At 37.3% G+C, this 20212-nt stretch overlaps 1 protein-coding gene across 1 annotated transcript in view; it reads right to left on the bottom strand.

Annotated features, from left to right (window-relative positions):
• Positions 1 to 20212, bottom strand: part of LOC132231028 (coiled-coil domain-containing protein 7-like) — a 189415-nt gene that overhangs the window by 103469 nt on the left and 65734 nt on the right. Inside the window, exon 6 of the mRNA XM_059689478.1 lies at positions 4557 to 4723. Coding sequence (XP_059545461.1) covers positions 4557 to 4723 — 167 coding nt within the window. The remainder of the gene's footprint in view (positions 1 to 4556; positions 4724 to 20212) is intronic.

Raw genomic sequence — 20212 nt, 5'->3', positions numbered from 1 at the left:
TCAAATTCAAGAAGATAGAAATCATATCAAGCATCTTCTCAGATCACAATGGCATAAAACTGGAAATCAACTACAATAAAAACAATCAAAAAATCAAACACATGGAGACTAAATAGCATGCTACTAAACAATGACTGGGTTACCAAAGAGATCAAAGAAGAAATAAAAAACATCATGGCAACAAACGACAATGAAAACACAACAATGCAAAACCTATGGGACACAGTGAAAGCAGTCTTGAGAGGGAAGTTCATAACTCTACGAGCCTACTGAAAAAAAACAAGAAACAATGAGAATAAATTACCTAACCCTACAATTCAAAGAGTTAGAAAGAGAGCAACAAGAAAAGCCCAGTGTAAGCAGAAGGAAAGAAATACTAAAGATCAGAACAAGGACAAATGACATAGAGACAAAAAAAATACAAAAGATCAACAAAACCAAGAGCTGGTTCTTTGAAAGGAAAAACAAGATTGATGAACCTCTAGCTAGGCTCACCAAGAAGCAAAAAGAGAGGACCCAAATAAACAAAATCAGAAAAGAAAGAGGAGAAATAACAACAGACCCCACAGAAATACAAAGGATTGTGAAAAAATACTAGGAACAACTCTACTCCAACAAACTAGGCAACCTGGAGGAAATGGACATATTCCTAGAAAAATGCAACCTTCCAAAACTTAATCAGGAAGAATCAAAAAATCTCAATAGGCCAATAACTATGGAAGAAATTGAAGCAATAATCAAAAAGCTTCCAGCAAACAAAAATCCGGGGCTGGACGGCTTCACAGGGGAGTTATACCAAACATTCAAGGAAGAACTAAAACCTATCCTCCTCAGAATATTCCAAAAAATTCAAAGAGGGAGGAACACTTCCAAGCTCATTCTATGAAGTCATCATCACCCTAATACCAAAACCAGACAAAGACAACACCATGAAACAGAATTACAGGCCAATATCCCTCATGAACATAGATGCCAAAATCCTCAACAAAATCCTAGCAAATTGGATCCAAAAGTACGTCAGAAAGATCATACACCATGACCAAGTAGGATTAATCCCAGGGATGCAAGGATGGTACAATATCTGCAAATCAATAAACGTAATACATCACATAAACAAATTGAGAGATAAAAACCACATAGTCATATCAATTGATGCAGAAAAAGCATTTGACAAAATCCAACGCCCTTTCTTGATAAAAGCTCGCAGCAAGATAGGAATAGAAGGCTCATACCTCAACATAATAAAAGCCATATATGACAAACCCACAGCCAACATCATAATCAGTGGGCAAAAACTAAAACCATTCCCCTAAGAACAGGAACAAGACAGGGATGCCCCCTCTCACCACTCCTGTTCAACATAGTACTGGAAGTACTAGCCATTGTGATCAGACAAGAAGAAGAAATAAAAGGCATCTAAATTGGAAAAGGAGAAGTAAAACTGTCCTTATTGGCAGATGGCATGATACAGTACATAGAGAACCCTAAAGACTCCATCAAAAAATTATTACACTTAATAAATGAATTCAGCAATGTAGAAGGAATCAAAATTAATACCAAGAAATCTATGGCATTTCTTTACACCAATAGTGAACTTACAGAAAGTGAGACTAAAAAAGCAATCCCTTTTACCATCGTCTCAAAAAAATTAAGACACCTAGGAATAAACTTAACTAAGGAGGTAAAAGACTTATATGCGAAAAACTACAGGACACTGAAAAAAGAGATAGAGGAAGACATAAACAGATGGAAGAACATACCATGTTCATGGATTGGTAGAATCAACATCATCAAAATGTCCATACTACCCAAAGCAATCTATAGATTCAATGCAATCCCCATTAAATTACCAATGGCATATTTCACAGATCTAGAACGAACGTTCCAAAAATTCATCTGGAATAAAAAAAAAAAAAGACCTCAAATTGCTGCAGCAATCCTGAGAAAGAACAACAAAGTAGGCGGGATCTCAATACCAGATATCAAACTGTATTACAAAGCCACTGTACTTAAAACAGCTTGGTACTGGCACAAGAACAGACATATAGGTCAATCGAATAGAATAGAGACCCCAGAAATAGACCCAAACCACTATGCCCAATTAATATTCGACAAAGGAGGCAAGAGCATACAATGGAGTCAAGACAGTCTCTTCAATAAATGGTGTTGGGACAATTGGACAGATGCACGCAAAAGGATGAAACTAGACCACCAACTCACACCATACACAAAAATAAACTCAAACTGGATAAAAGACTTAAACGTAAGACGGGAAACCATAAAAATACTAGAGGAATCCACAGGCAGTGAAATCACAAACATGCTGAAGGAATTTCTTCTCTGATAATGCTCCTAGGGCAATGGAAACTAAAGAGAAAATAAACAAATGGGACTACATCAAAATAAAAAGCTTTTGCACAGCAAAGGAAACCATCAACAAAACAACAAGATGACTCACTGCATAGGAGAACATATTTGCCAATGATATCACCAATAAGGGTTTAATCTCCAACATTTACAGGGTACTCATGCAACTTAACAATAGAAAGGTAAACTATCCAATCAAAAAATAGGAAACGGACCTAGACACTTTTCGAAAGAGGACATACAGAAGGTTGAAAGACATATGAAAACATGCTCAAAGTCACTAATCATCCGAGAGATGCAAATCAAAACGACAATGCAGTATCATCTCACACCTGTCAGAATGGCTATCAACAAATCAACAAACAACAAGTGTTGGAGATAATGTGGAGAAAAAGGAACTCTTCTGCACTGCTGGTGGGAATGCAGACTGGTGCAGCCACTCTTGAGAACCGTATGGAGTTTCCTCAAAAAACTAAAAATGGAACTCCCATTTGACCCAGTGGTCCCACTTTTAGGAATATATCCCAAGAAACCAGAAACACCAGTCAGAAAGGATATATGCACTCCAATGTTCATAGCAGCACAATTCACCATAGCTAAGATTTGGAATCAGCCTAAGTGCCCATCAACAGATGAGTGGATTAAAAAAACTGTGGTACATCTACACAATGGAATACTATGCTGTGGTAAAAAGAAGGAACTCCTGTCTTTTGCAACAGCATGGATGGAGCTGGAGAGCATTATGCTAAGTGAAATAAGCCAGTCAGAGAAAGATAAACACCTCATCATTTCACTCATTTGTGGAATATAGAGAACAACATAGACTGATGAACAGGGACAGATCCAAAGACTGAAAAACAGCAATCAGACTACTAATCCCTAGAGGGAAAGTAGGGGAGGGAGGGGGCAAGGGGAAAAGATCAACCAAAGGACTTGCATGCATGCATATAAGCCAAATGGACATGGACAACAGGCGGATGAGAGAATGAGTGGCGGGGGGGGGGGGAGGATGAGGGTTTAATGGGGGCGATGAGGACACATTTGTAATACCTTAACTAATAAAGATTTTTTTTAAAAAAAAAAGAACTACCACCATAAGATACAGCAATCCCATTTCCAAGTAAATATCCCCCCCCCAAAAAAAAGAAATCTATTTTCAAAGAGATATTTGTTCTCCCTTGTTTACTGCAATATTAAAACTGCTAAGATATGGAAACAACCTAACTTAAAATCAATGGATAAGGAAATTGTGGCAAATATATACAATGAAATTTATTGAGCCATAAGCAAAAGGAAATGCTGTTATTTGTCACAACATGGATAAACCCGGCGGACGTTATGCTAAGTGAAATAAGCCAGACAGAGAAAGACAAATGATCTCACTTATATGTGAAACATAAAAAAGTCAAACTCTTAGAACCAGAGAGTACAATGGTGGTTTCCAAGGGTTAGGGCATTGGTGAAATTCGGAGATGTTGTTCAAAAGGTACAAACTTTCAGTTATAAGTTGAGTAAATCCTAGAGATCTTATGTACATCATGATATTTACAGTTAATATTGCTATTGTATACTTGAAATTTGCTAAGAAAGTGGGTCTGAATTTTTCTCACCACACACACACACTATGTGAGGTGAAAAAAATCACTGAAGATATTCTATAATGATGATTTATTCATCTATTTATTCCAAGACATCTAACCCTCAAATATCAAAAATCAGCATCAACAGACAATGTGAGTGTCACTGTAATCAATTCATTTTAATCTTCCACCAACCAGGGGGGAGAAGGGGGTTTTCTCAACTAAAAAGTAGGAATTTACTTATTGGAACATACCCTGTTCCTATGCAATTTTAAATAATGATGTTTATGAATAATAAAATATTTAATTATACTTTAGTTTCCCACCCAATCATACTAAAAAGAGTAACTGAAATATAGCTAGTATGACTAAGAAATTGTTTTTTTAATTAAATTGAATTTTAACTTTATTAGCCACATAAGGCTAGTGTCTATGTATTAAATAGTAACATTTCAAACTATTAAAAATTTCAAATAGGTACAAACTGACTAGACCTTCTGATTTAACTTAGCAGCTCTACACATAGTATATCTAAAACCTTATCTTACATTCATTATTAATTACATACCCACTCTTGTTTTCAATTTTATTAACTCATATTTTACTTACTTGGGCTTAGATAGCATGACTTTCGAAGGTTGTTTAGATTGTCCTTTAAGCCGATTTTTCAGTGCTTCAAGTTTTTGCATGTGCTTTACTACTTGTGCAATGTTTATAGTGACTGCTTTATCAGGTATTGGAAACTCTACTTCTGAAAAACTTTGATCTTTACTTATCTAAAACAACAAAATTAACAAAGTAATTAGGAAATAACCCATTTTGTTCTCTTATCTCAAAGAAATGTCATTGTTTCATTTATTGTATCTAAATACTTTATATTATTACTATCCATAGCTATAATCAAATACTAATATTTTACAAAATACTGATATGAGAAATTACCTAGCAACATAATAACAGCTAAGTGTTGACTTTTACATGTCAAAACTCAAATCCAATATTCTTATTATTTTAACATTTAAGAATTTCAAGCAAGTGCAATAACAATTGTAGCAGCATTAAATGCAATTCAAATTATTTACAAGGAAATTTAAAGCAATCACTTCCTCAAAATCCATTCTAAGAATACTCTTATTGTGATAAATTATGGAAAGACACAATAATTTGTTGTCAAAGACTAATATCTTCTACTACTGACTCTGAGAAGTTAATATATAAAGGTCTATAGAGCTGGCATGCCTCAGTCTACATGGGGAAGACTGAGAACCACTTGGTTGTCCAAGCCTTTTGGAATATACCAAGCTGCAGAGTAATGAACAGTTGAGAGAATCAGCAAATCCCACTATATAAGACTAGAGACCCAGTGCACGAAATTTGTACATGGGGAGGGGAGTGGGCCCACAGGGATTGGGCCTAAGCCAGCAGTTGGACATCCCTCTCACAATCTGGGACCTCTGGCTCCTAACCGCTCACCTGCCTGCCTGCCTGATCACCCCTAACCCCTCTGCCTGCCTGCCTGATCATCCCTAACTGCCTCTGCCTGCCTAACCACCTAAGCACCCCTAACCGCCTATAACTGCCTCTAACCGCCTGATCGCCCCTAACCACTTCAGCCTCAGCCCCGGCCACCATGGCTTGCTTGTCTGGAAGGACGTCCGGAAGACATCTGGTCTATCTGGTCTAATTAGCATATTATCCTTTTATTAGTATAGATGACAAATGATAATGGGTATTCTAGGAAGTAAGTCTATTTAAAGAAATTTCAGCAAGAATGAGTGCTCAAAAAAACACAATAAAAAAAACACCTAGGTACAGACATAAGTAAGAAAAGTAACAGTGAAATCAGAAACCTTTGATAGGACCTAGCAAAGAGAAAAGTAAAAATCCAGGCTTCACTAGTAAATTCTAGCATTGGGGATTTAAGAGTCTTAATTTCAGTAATGGCTATTTGGATTGGGATTAGGCTGTAAACATCACAAGTAAATATGGGGCTATTTATTCTAAGTCTGAGATTGGGAGATGCAGAACAAATGGAAAGGAAGCAGAAAATGTATGTAAACTCTATGGACAAAGGCAAAATCATAGAGAAGAGGACACCAATCATAAATTGCGCTAAAAAGTGGTGTAGCAATCAGCTACACTTATCAATTTACTGTCTCTCATCTAAAATCCATTCTTCAGTGTCGTGCTTATAATGAATGTTTCTCTTTTGACAGGTGGCATGAAGGTAACCTTTGTTAGTAGAGGGTTATAGGCACTAGAAAAAAAGAGCTTTTCTTTTTAGTTTTCTCTCTCCTCTCTCTCTCTCTCTCTCTCTCTCTCTCTCTCTCTCTCTCTCTCTCTCTCTCTCTCTCTCACCTTTCCAGTCCTAGAGCAGTGTACCGTATATACTTAGCTCAACAGGACCACCCCCATGGGTGGCTTCCAGCAAGGTCCCTGGTATGGTACAATCCCAAAACTGCTTATCAAAAGACACCACCAATACAAAACCTCCTTTGGGAAGCTTTCTGGCATACCAGCCTGTGGATAGCTTCCTAGCAAGAAGTGCAGCACCTCCCTAGAAGATGGTTTCTCCCAGCACCACAGATGATGGCTTTCCAGTATACCCAATCCTATGTGCAGCTGCCTAGAGTTCCAATTCCACCACCATGGCACCCCAACAAGCTTCTTGCCATCTGATGATAACAGCTACTCCTTCACAAGATCTGAATCAACCCTGGATTAAGGGGGGGTGACGGGGGGGGGTGTGGTATGGGTACTCAGAGTTGTTCTTTCCTTGAGTGATAATGCTTCAATTCTAGAGGTAGAGGCTGTTCTCTATATCTTCTATCCCTGTATTCTCTAGAGGTTTTTTTTAACCTTTTATTGCAGGTATTCTGTTTTAATAATTTTCTGGGCTAAACGTCCCTATTCAGATTACTGTGTCATTTTTGTCTGTTGATTTGACCCTAATTGATACATTATATTTCCCAATAGGGATTAAATTTAAACATAAGTCTTTTCTGGTAGAAGAGATGATGTCACAAAACTAAGGAAATATGGACAAGACAGTGGGACTGTCAGCTATTTGACTTCATCAAAGAAATCTGGAGGGGACAGGTTCGAGCACAACTCTGAAGCATATAGGCTACATGCTTATACATTTCTCCAGCGTAGCTCGCCATACACTCTGAAGGCTTCAACATGCATCTCTGTTTTTGCAACAAAACCACTGCATTAACCACACCAGCATGTACTAACAATAAAATGTGTCAGCAATATTAACAAAATTATTCCAAGATCCTCAAATGTTAACATGCATCATAATCCTCTATGAGAGTCTATTAAAGGAGAAGATAACCTAACCAACACACAACAACAAAACTAATTCAGTAAGTCTGATTTGGAGCTCTGAAATGTGCATTTGTAATAGGTATCTTAGGTGATATATAAACATGGTCCATCAATTATACTTTAAGAAATATTCATTGAAAGGCTCAAGATAATACAAATACTTAGAGAATGTGATCATATACACTTAATTAAGAACATATCAAGTAATTGTGGGTTGAAACACTGAAAAACTTGGAATCCAAAATCAGAAGTTTAATTGATACTGAAAATTCCTCCCAGTGGGTATGAATTCATAACTCAGGATTTTAAGCATACTATAGATGATGGATATTGGCACAAAGATGTAACCATTAGATACAGAGTAAAGTTGACACATTTGACAGCTATTTAGGACATAAAATTAAAAAAATACAGATTTACCCAGTTGGATAGTATTACTACCACTCACTAAGACAGGGAACACTGGAAGAGGGATGAGTTTAGTAGAGGGAAATTTTATTTTGATCTATTGGGCTTAAGGTAGAATGATTTAGTAGGTTAATTAGACACATGTCTGGAGCTCATAGCAAGAGTTGTATATTTCTAAATTATTATCATAAAGATAATAATTGATAATACTTGATAAAAGAATAATTGATAATACTTGAGTGGAAAAAAAGGGGATGATTATCTAGGGGGGAAAGTTTGAAACAAAAAAATTTAAGAAAGGAAGACAGGATGAAATCTTGAGGCACTCCAGTATTTAATTGTTAGATAAAGGTAACTTTAAAAAAGGAGACCACCAAAGAGGTAAAAAAAAAAAAAAAAAGCCTAGAAAGTATAATTCACAAAACCCAAAGAAATAGTTTTCTACAAATAAGGAAGTAATCAATAATATTAACTATAGCCAATGTAAATAAAATTGCCTATTGAATTAGCAACATACAAAGAGAATTATGTATAACTAGAGGCCTGGTGCACGAATTCATGCACGGGTGGGGTCCAGCCAGCCTGCCCCAATTGAGGCCAATCAGGGCTGGGCTGGCCAGGGGGAGGGGCTATAGGCAGTTAGCTGGCCGGCTCCGCCCTTAATTGGGGTGGGGGGTAATTGGGGATGGGGCCTGCCAGGGGGAGGGGCCACGAAGGTTGACCAGCAGGGAGGACCGCAGGAGGTCAGCCAGCCAGCACCGCCCTGATAGGTTTGGGGGCCAATTGGGGCCTCAATGCACATCAAAGCAACTGGTCATTCTGGTCATTCTGGTTGTTCCAGCATTCCAGTCATTTGGCTTTTATATATATAGACTAGAGGCATAGCACATGATTAAATCATACATGTGTAGGGCCCCTTAGGCCTAGCCTGCCATCATGGCCATGTCCACCACCCCACGACTCCTCACACTCTGAGGATGCTTCTGGCACCCCAGGGGATTGGCGGGTGGGCCCAAGAGGAAAGTCCATACTGTTTTCTACAATGGCTGCATCAGTCCACTTTCCCACCAACAGTGTACCAGGGTTCTCTTTTTTACACATCCTCACCAGCACATGTTTTTTATTTGTTCATATGCATTGACAGGTGTGAGGTGGTAGCTCATTGTCATTTTAATTTGCATCTCTCAGAAGATCAGTCAATTTGAGCATTTTTTCAAATGTCTCTTGGCCTTCTGTATGTCTACTTTGGGGAAATGTCTATTTAGGTCCTTTGTCCATTTTTAAACTGGATTGTCTTCCTTTTGTTAAGTTGTATGAGTTCCTTATATACTTTGGATATTAACTATTTATCAGATATATCATTGCAAAATACTTTCTCCCAGACAGTGGGCTCCCTTTTCATTTTGTTGATGATTTCTTTTCTGTGCAGAAGCTTTTTATTTTGATGTAGTCTCATTTGTTTATTTTCTCCTTAGTTTCCTTTCCCCTAGGAAATGTATCAGTAAATATATTGATGAGATGTCTGAGATTTTGCTGCCTATGGTTTCTTCTAAGATTTTTATAGTTTTACAACTTACATTTAAGTCTTTTATCCATTTTTAGTTTATTCTTGTGTATGGTATAAGTTGGGAGTCTATTTCATTTTTTTGCATGTATCTGTCCAATTTCCCCAACACCATTTATTGAAGAGACTGCATTAACTCTGTTGTGTACTCTTTCCTACTTTGTCAAATATTAATTGAGCATAATGGCTTAGGCTAATTTCTGAGGTCTCTGTTCTGTGCCATTGATCTATATGCCTGTTCTTCTGCCAGTACGAGGCTGTTTTGAATACAGTGACCTTTTTTTTTGGTCCCATATAAATTTTGGAGTGCTTGTTCTAGATCTGTGAAATATTCTGTTGGTATTTTAATAGGAATTGCATTGAATCTATAGATTGCTTTGGATAGTATGGACATTTTACTGATGTTGATTCTACAAATCCTTGAACAAGGTATATTCTTCCACTTGTTTATATCTTCTCTCTCTTTTTCGATGTTCTGTAGTTTACTGAGTACAAGTCTTTTACCTCCAGGGTTAAATTTATTCATAAGTACCTTAATTTTTATTGCTATGGGAAATGAGATTTTTTTTAGTTTCTTTATGACAGTTCATTTTTGCTGCATAAAAATGCCATAGATTTCTAGGTCTTAATTTTGTATCCTGATACATTGCCAAATTCATTTATTAAATATTTAGTTTTTAGGGACTTCTATGTACAGTATCATGTCATCTGCGAATAATAAATTTTACTTCCTTTCTAATTTGTATGCCTTTTATTTTTTCTTCTTGTCTCATCACTGTGGCTAAGACTTCCAGTAATATGTTGAACAACAGTGCTGAAAGTGGACATCTCTGTTTTCTTCCTGTTCTGAGGGGAAATGGTTTTAGTTTTTGCCCAATGAGTATGATGTTGGCTGTAGGTTTGTCATATTTGGCTTTTATTATGTTGAGGTATGATCTTTCTATTCCCACTTTGCTGAAAGCTTTTATAAAAAATGGATGTTGGGTTTTGTCGAATGCTTTTTCTGCGTCTTATTGATATGTGATTTTTGTCTTACAATTTATTTATACGATGTATCACATTTACTGATTTGTGAATATTGTACCAGCCTTGCATCCCTGGAATAAATGTATTGTTGGATCTGATTTGCTAATTTTTTTTTTGAAGATTTTAGCATCTATGTTCATGAGGGATATTGGCCTGTATTCTCTTTGTAGTATCTTTATCTGGTTTTGGAATTAGGATAATACTGGACTCTTAGAAATAGTTTGGAAATATTCCTTCCTCTTGGATTTTTTAAAATAGTTTGAGGAGGATAGGTGTTAGTTCTTTTTGAATGTGTGGTACAACTCCCCTGTAAAGCCAGGGCTTTTGTTTGATGGAAGTTTTTTTTTTATTACTGCTTCAATTTCCTCAGTTATTATTGACCTATTCAAGTTTTCTGATTCTTCCTGATTTCGTTTTGGAAGATTGTATTTTTCTAGGAATTTGTCAATTACATTCAAGTTATCCAGTTTGTTGAAATATAGTTGCCCAAAGTATTTTCTTAAAATCCTTTGTATTTTTGTGCTGTCAGTTGTTACATTACCATTTTCAGTTCTGATTTTAATTGTTTGGACCCCTTTGTTTCTTGATGAGTCTGGCTAAAGGTTCATCAATCTTGTTTATCTTTTCAAAGAACCATCTTTTGGTTTCATTGATCTTTTGTATTTTTTTTAGTCATTATGTCATTTATTTCTGCTCTACTCTTTATTTCCGTCCTTCCACTTATTCTGGCGTTTTTCTTGTTGTTCTCTTTCTAATAAAATTATAGGGTTAAATAGATTAATTTTTCTTGGGTTTTGTTTTTTTCTTTGTTTGTTTTTTTGGAGGTAGGCCTGTAATGCTACCAACTTCCCTCTTAGAACTGCTTTTGCTATGTCAGAAAGATTTGGGGTTGTTGTGCATTCATTTTCATTTGTTTCCAAGAACTTTTTTCTTTTAGTGTTACATATATTGCCATACTGTGACTTTTATCCCTTTTCTTCTTATTTTTTATTGTCTACAGTTTTACATATGTCTCCTTTTTTCCCCAATTAATTCCCCAACCCCAACCATTCCCACCCTGGGGAAGCCCCCACCGCCAAGAGTCTGTGTCCATTGGTTATGCTAACATGCATGCATACAAGTCTTTTGGTTGCTCTCTAACCCTCCCCCACACCTACTATTTGTCTCTAGATCGATCTAATTTTGTTCATCAAATTATGTTGATCATTATATCCCACATACGAGTGAGATCATGTGATATTTATCTTTCTCCGACTGGCTTATTTCGTTTAGCATAATGTTCTCCAGTTCCATCCATGTTGTTGCAAATGTTGAAAGTTCCTTCTTTTTATAGCAGCATAGTATTCCATTGTGTAGATGTACCACCGTTTTTTAATCCACTAATATGCTGATGGGCACTTAGGCTGTTTCCAAATCTTAGCTATTATAAATTGTGCTGCTATGAACATAGGGGTGCATATATCCTTTCTGATTGATGTTTCTGGTTTCTTGGGATATAGTCCTAGAAGTGGGATTACTGGGTCAAATTGGAGTTCCATTTTTAACTTTTTGAGGCAACTCCATACTCTTCTCCACAGTGGCGGCACAGTCTGCATTCCCACCAGGAGTGCAGGAGGGTTCCTTTTTCTCCACATCCTCGCCAGCACTTGTCATTTGTTGATTTGTTGATGATAGCCATTCTTACAGGTGTGAGATGGTATCTCATTGTTGTTTTGATTTTCATCTCTTGGATGATTAGTGACTTTGAGCATGTTTTCATATATCTTTCAGCCTTATATATGTCCTCTTTCAAAAAGTGTCTATTTAAATCCTTTGACCATTTTTTTATTGGATCATTTATCTTCCTTTTGTTAAGCTGTATGAGTTCTCAGTAAATTTTGGAGATTCAGCCATTATCAGAAATATCATTGGCATATATGTTCTCCCATGCAGTGGGCTTTCTTATTGTTTTGTTGATTGTTTTGCTGTGCAGAAGCTTTTTATTTTGATGTAGTTCCATTTGTTTATTGTCTCCTTAGTCTCCATTGCCCTAGAGTTGTGTCTGTAAAGATATTGCTGTGGGCCCTAACTGGTTTGGCTCAGTGGATAGAGCATCAGCTTGTGGACTGAAGGGTCACAGGTTCAATTCTGGTCAAGGGTATGTACTTTGGTTGTGGGCACATCCCCAGTCGGGGGTGTGCAGGAGGCAGCTGATTGATGTTTCTCTCTATCCCTCTCCCTTCCCCTTTGTAAAAGAAATCAATAAAATATTTTTTAAAAAGATATTGCTGTGACACATGTCTGCTATTTTGTTGCCTATGGAGTCTTGCAGGATTTTTATGGTTTCCCATCTTACATTCAAGACCTTTAGCCATTTTGAGTTTGTGTATGGTGAAAGTTGGTGATTTAGTTTCACTTTTTTGCATGTGTCTGTCCAAATTTCCCAGCACAATTAAAGAGACTGTTTTGACTCCATTGTATGCTCTTGTCTCCTTTGTCAAATATTAATTGAGCATAATGTCTTGGGTTGATTTCTGGGTTCTCTGTTCTGTTCCATTGGTCTATATGTCTGTTCTTGAGCCAGTACCAGTGGCAGTTTTGAGAACTGTGCTTGGAAATATAGCTTGATATCTGGTATTTTGATCCCTCCAATCCAAGAACTTTTTCTTTCTTGTTCTCATTAGTAACTCATTCATTGTTTAATAACATGCTATTTAGCCTCCATGTGTTTAAATGTTTTTGAGTGTTTTTACTGTAAATGATTTCTAAGTTTATTCCATTATGACCTGAGAAGATGCTATATATTATTTCAAACTACTTGAATTTGTAGAGACTCGTTTTGTGTCCTAGCATGTTGTCTATCTTTGAGAATAACCCATGTGCAATTTAGAAGAATGTATATTCTGCAGCTTTGAGTGAAATTTCTATAAATGTCAATATTAAATCCATCTGATACAGTGTTTCATTTAGAGTTGTTTCCTTGTTAATTTTTTGTCTGGAAGATCTATCTAGTGTAGTGAGTAGGGAATTAAAGTCTCCAACTATGATTATATTGCTGTTGAACTCTCCCTTAACATCCTCCAGAAATTTTTTATATGTTTTTGTACTTTTATATTGGGTGCATATATTTACCAGGGTCATATCCTCCTGTTGGAAAGATTCCTTTAATATTTATAGTGACCTTTATCATCTCTTGTGATGGCCTTCATTTTGACATCTATTTTGTCAGATATGAGAATTGTACCCCTTTTTTATTTCCATTTGCATTGAAATTTTTGTCCATCCTTTCACTCTCATCTTGTGTGAGTCTTTGTTCTGAGGTGGGTGACTTGTAGACAGCATATATATGGGTCATGTTTTCTTATCCATTCAGCTACCCTATGTCTTTTGACTGGAGCACTTAATCCATTTAAATGTAAGGTTATTATTGATAGGTACTTATTTGTTGCCATTCTTATTCTTTATGCCTGTGATCTTCTCTTTCCCTCTATTTCTTCTTCTTACAACAGTCCCTTTAGCATTTCTTGCAGTGCTGGTTTGGTGGTAATAAACTATTTTGGTCTTTTTATGTCTGGGAAGCTCTTTATTTCACCATCTATTTTGAATGATAGCTGGATATAGTAATCTTGCTTTCAGATCCTTGCTTTTCATTATGTTGAATATTTCATGCCATTCTCTTTTGGCCTGTAGAGTTTCTGATGAGAAATTGGTTGACAGCCTTATGGGACCTCCTTTGTAGGTATCAAATTGCTTTCCTTGTGCTGCCTTTAAGATGTTTTGTCATTAATTTTTGTCATTTTAATTATGATGTGTCTGGGTGTGAGTCTATTTGGGTTCTTCTTGCTTGGGACTCTCTGTGCCTCCTCTGCCTGCATTCTGATATTCAGTCATTATTATTATTATTATTATTATTATTATTATTTAAAGTATTACAAAAAGTACGCCGAAGCCGGTTTGGCTCAGTGGATGGAGCGTCGGCCTGCGGACTGAGGGGTCCCGGGTTCGATTCCGGTCGAGGGCATGTGCCTGGGTTGCGGGCATATCCCCAGTGGGGGATGTGCAGGAGGCAGCTGATCGATGTTTCTCTCTCATCGATGTTTCTGACTCTCTATCTCTCTCCCTTCCTCTCTGTGAAAAATCAATAAAATATATTTAAAAAAAAAAAAAAGTATTACAAAAAGTAGTACATATGTCTCCTTTTTTCCAATTGATCTTCCCCCAGCCTCTCCTTTTCCCCAGCACATGCCCTGCCCCCTACCCCCAGTGTCTTGCTTCCTTCCGTTGGTTATGCTTATATGCATGCATACAAGTCCTTCGGTTGATCTCTTACCTCCGCCCCCCCCAACCCTCCCCAGCCTTTCTGCTGTAGTTTGACAGTCTGTTCAATGCTTCTCTAGGCCATACCACCCTGAAAGTGCCCAATCTCATCTGATATTCAGTCTTGATTAGCCTCAGGCTATCAACCATACCCTGAGGATAAGATTCTCCAACAGGGTGGGGCAACTGCTTATGCTTCCATGCTAATTGTTATTCTCAGTCTCTTAATGGGCCTCAAAAACTCCATAGGGTAGGGCAAGTGGGTTTTCCAGTAGGGTGGGGCAAAAACTGACTGGATAGCAAAGATCCACCAGAGAAAGATGTCCTCCAAGGCACAGGAAACCAGGGTTTCTGCCTTCCGATGTCCAATTCCAGAACTCCCAAAACTGGCTTTTGCTCCCTCAGCTCCAGTCCACACTACCCTCCTTCTGCCAGAGCCCAGAGTCAGTGACTGCACACAAAATTTTCTGCATTGGCTCTTTAAGAGTATGCCTGGATTTCCAGCCATCTCTCCCTGGAAGACAGCAACCCTGGTGCTTTTCACACCCAGATGCTATGAGGACACCATTCTCAATTCTGTTGCTGTGGGCTGGGGAGCCCAGCTTGGAGTTTAAACAGCAGAGTTCTCAGTGGAAAACAGCTGAGATGTCCCTCCAGAACCTAAGCTTCTCTCTTTGGAAGCCCAACCAGCCCTTTTGCACCTCAGCACTTCCAACTAGCTTCTATGTTGGCCCCTACTTTCTGTCCTTTGTTATCAGGGTTCTCTCCAGCTAGTCTTAGTCAATTATTCAGGATGTATTTTAGTTGCAACTCCAGTTTCATTCTGGGAGCATGTCAGTGCAGCATCCACTTACTCCACTGCCATTTTGTAATCCTCTTCTCATTGATCCAATTTATTGATTTGCTAATATTGTACCAGCCTTACAACCCTGGGATAAATCCCACTTGGTTGTGGTGTGTGATCTTTTTAATGTATTGTTGGATCTGATTTGCTAATATTTTGTTGAGGATTTTAGCATCTATGTTCCTCAGGGATATTGGTCTCTACTTGGTTTTGGAATTAGGATAATGCTGGCTTCATAAAGAGTATTTGGAAGTGTTTCTTCCTCTTGAATTTTTTTGGAATAGTTTGAGGAGGATAGGTGTTAGTTCTTCTTTGAATGTTTGGAAAAACTTCCCTCTGAAGCCATCCATACCATGAGTTTTGTTCGCTGGAAATTTATTACTGCTACAATTTCATCAGTAGTTATCAGCCTATTCAGGTTTTCTGATTGAGTTTTTGAAGATTGTATTTTTCTAGGAATATGTCCATTTCATCTAGGTTGTCCAGTTTGTTGGAATATAGTCATTCATTATATTTTTTTATGATACTTTGTATTTCTGTGTGTCTGTTGTTAGTTCACCTCTTTCCTATCTGACTTTGTTTATTTGGATCTTCTCTCTGATTTTTGAGGAGTCTTGCTAGAGGTTCATCAATTTTGTTTATCTTTTCAAAAAATCAGCTCTTATGTACCACATTTTTTAACTTAATCATCTATCCAAGGACATTTTTGTTGCTTCTATGTCTTAACCACTGTGCAATGAATACAGGAGTACATTTTTTTTTTTTTTGCAAATACATGTTTTCAAATTTTTTGTGTAGATACCCAGAAGAGAAATTGGTTCATATGCTTAATTCCATTCTTAATTTCTTGAAGAACTTCCATACTGTTTTCCATAATGGTTGTACCAGTTTACATTCCCACCAGTTGTGAATGAGGGTTTTTTTCTCCACAACCTCTTCAACATTTGTTATTGTCTTGTTAATAATAACCATTCTAACAAGTGTGAAGTGGTATCTTATTGTAGTTTTGATTTGCATTTCCCTAGTGGCTAGTGAAGTTGAGTACCTTTTCATATATCTGTTGGCTACTTGAATATCTTCTCATGATAGTGTATGTTCAGGTACTCTGACCACTTTTTAAATTGGTTTGTTTGTTTTGTGTTGAGATGTATGAGTTCTTTTTGTATTTTTTAGATATTAACCCCTTGTTGGAGCTGTTGCTTGCAAATATCTTCACCCACTTGGTTGGTTGCCTTTTTATTTTGCTGGCAGTTTCGTTTTTTGTGCAGAAACTTTTTAGCTGATACATTCCCATTTATTTATTTTTGCTTTTATTTCCCTTGCCTTTAAAGTAAAATTCATAAAATCTTCAAGAACAAGGTCCACAGTTTAGTACCTATGTTTTCTTCTATGTAACTTATTGTTTCAGATCTTATATTTAAGTCTTTGATCCATTTTGAATAAATTTTTGTACATGTGGATAAATTGTAATCTAGTTTCATTCTTTTGCATGTGGCTTTCCAATTTTCCCAGTAGTATTTATTGAAGAGGCTTTCTTTTCTCCATTGGAAGTTTTTTTGCTCCTTTGTCAAAAATAATTTGCCCATATACATGTGGTTTTATTTCTGGGCATCCAATTCCATTCCTTTGGTCTGTGTGTCTGTTTTTATTATTGTTGCTTTATAATATAATTGGATGCTGTTTTATCACTGCTCTGTAATATAATTTGAAGTCAGATAGTGTGCTACCTCTAGCTTTTTTTTCAGGATTGCTTTTGTCACTCAGACTCTTTTGTGGTTCCATATATATCTGAGGATTTTTGTGGGGATTGCATTAAATCTGTATATTGCTTTGGAAAATATGGACATTTTAGCTATTTTGATTCTTCCAATCCATGAACATGGAATATCTTTCCATTTCATTGTGCCTTTTTCAATCGCTTTTAACAATACTTTGCAGTTTTCAGTATGTAGGTCCTTCACATCCTTGTTATATTTATTCCTGGATATTTTATTCTTTTTGTTTCAATTGCAAAAGGAATTGCTCTTTTTCATTAATTTTTTGTGAAATTTGTTAATATATTGGAATGCAGTGGATTTCTGTACATTGATTTTGTATCCTGCAACTTTATTCTATTTGTTCATTGTTTCTAATAGTTTTGGTGGAGTCTTTAGCATTTTCTATAAAAAGAATCATATTTTTTATTCCCAATTTGAATGCCTTTTCTTTCTCTTGCCTGATTGCTCTGGCTAGGACTTCAAGTACTATCTATATATATAAAAGCCTAAGCGACTGGCTGACTGTTCAACTGGTAGCTATGACATGCACTGACCACCGGGGGGCAGACGTTCAATGCAGGAGCGGAAACCACAGGCATGGAAACATGGAACAGACTGATGAATTTCAGAGGGAAGGGGGGAGGTTGGGAAGAGATTAACCAAAGATCTTATATACATACTAGAGGCCCAGTGCACAGATTCATGCACCGGTGGGGTCCCTTGGCCTGGCCTGTGCCCTCTCGCAATCTGGGATCCCCAGGGGATGTCATCAGGTTTCGGCCCAATCCCCGCAGGCAAGGCTAAGGGACCCCATGGTGCACGAATCCGTGCACCAGGCCTCTAGTCTATATTTATAAAAGCCTAAGCAACTGGTAAACTGGCCAACCGGCCAGTAGCTATGATGCACACTGACCACCAGGGGGCAGACACTCAATGCAGGAGCAGAAACCACAGGCATGGAAACATGGAATAGACTGATGAGTCTCAGAGGGAAGGGAGGAGGGGGTAGGGCGGGAAGAGATTAACCAAAGATCTTATATGCATACTAGAGGCTCATTGCACAAATTCATGCACCAATGGGGTCCCTTGGCCTGGCCTGCACCCTCTCACAATCTGGGACCCCTCAGGGAATGTTGGAGAGCCAGTTTCAGCCTAATCCCTAGGCTGAGGGACACCACTGGTGCACGAATTCATGCACCAGGTCTCTAGTGTTGAATGAGAGTGGTGAGAGTGGGCATTTTTGTATGTTTCCTGATTTTAGAGGAAGAGCATTCAGGTTTCACCATTATATTAGTTTGTTTTTCATATATTGCCTTTATTATGTTGCGTTATTTCCCTTCTGTGCCCATTTTATTGAGTATTTTAATCATAAATTGATGTTGTATCTTATCAAATTATTTCTCTGCATCTACTGATAAAAATTATATTTATATTATTTTTATCCTGTTTTGTTAATGTGGTATATTACATTAATTAACTTATGTTTGTTGAATCATCCTTGTGCCTTTGAAATAAATCCCACCCTGTGATGTACTGTTTTCACAGTAAATCCCACAGTGTGATGTACTGTTTTTAATGTATTGTTATATTCAATTTGTGAGCATTTTGTGTAGGATTTTTACATCAGTAATCATCAGATACTGGTCTGTAGTTTTCTGTTTTTGTATTAACTTTTCCATGTTTTGATATCAGGCTTATGTTGGCCTCATAAAATGTGGTAGGGAGTGTTGTAGAAAGTATTGCCTCTTCTTCAATTTTTGGGAAGATTTTGAGGATAGGTACAAAATCTTCTTTGAATGTTTGGTAAAATTCACTGATGAAGCCATCTGGTCCTAGACTTCTATTTTGGGGAAAATTTTTTATGGTTGTTAAATTCCTCACTGTTGATCATGTCCTCACCTCTCCCCATCCCCCACCCCCAGTGTCTGTGTCTATTGGCTAGGCTTATACTCACGCATACAAGTCCTTTGGTTGATCTCTCCCCCTTACTCTCACCCTCCCCTACATCTACACAATGGAATACTATGCTGCAGTAAAAAAGAAGGAATTCTTACCATTTGCAACTGCATGGATGGAACTCGGGAGCATTATGCTAAGTGAAATAAGCCTGCCTATTACTCTTACAATGCTCTGATAGAGTCAGATAGTTCTTAGAGTTCATTTTTTATGCTCAAGTCTCTTTTTTCTTCTGCATCATTTCTAGGTTTCTATCTTTGATACCCTAACCCTTTTCTCCATCTGGTCCACTCTATTTCCTATGTTTTCTAGTTAATTTACTTTATTTGTTATTGAATTTATTGAGGTGACATCGGTTAATAAAGTTCAGAGGTCTCAAGTATAATACATCTGTGTATTACATTGTGTTGTTTACCACCCCAGGTCAAGTCTTCTTCCATCACCATTTATCCCTTTTAAACCTTCTTCCATTTCCCCTGACCCACTTTTCCCTCTAATAATCACAATACTGTTGATTGTGTCTATAAGGGTTATTTTTTTCCTTAGTCCCTTCATCTTTTTCACCCCGCCCTGTAATTCCCGTCCCACTTGAAAGCTGGCAGTCTGTTCTCTATTAGTCTGTTTCTATTTTGTGTGTTAGTTTATTTTTGTCAGAATGGCAATCATCAATAAATCAACAAACAACAAGTTGTTGGTGAGGATGTGGAGAAAAGGGAATCCCTGTGCAATGGTGGGAATGTAGATTGGCCCAGCCACTGTGGAAAGTAGTATGGAGTTACCTCAAAAAACTAAAAACAGAACTGCCTTATGACCCAGGAATTTCACTTCTGGGAATATATCCAAAGAAACCTAAAACACTAATTTGAAAGAATATATGCAACCTTATGTTTATTGCAGCATTATTTACAATAGTCACAATTTGGAAGCAACCCAAGTGTGCATCAGTGAATGAGTGCATAAAAAAGCTGTGGTACATTTACACAGTAAAATACTACTTCGCTATAAAAAAGGAAATCTTACCCATTGCAATAGCATGGATGGAGCAGAAGAGCATATGTTAAGTGAAATAAACCAGTCTGAG

This window comes from Myotis daubentonii, chromosome 1 (genome assembly GCF_963259705.1).
Source record: "Myotis daubentonii chromosome 1, mMyoDau2.1, whole genome shotgun sequence".
In the NCBI taxonomy this organism is placed as follows: domain Eukaryota; kingdom Metazoa; phylum Chordata; class Mammalia; order Chiroptera; family Vespertilionidae; genus Myotis; species Myotis daubentonii.
The sequence above is the reverse complement of the archived record's forward strand: the minus strand, read 5'-3'. Positions and strand labels throughout refer to the sequence as shown.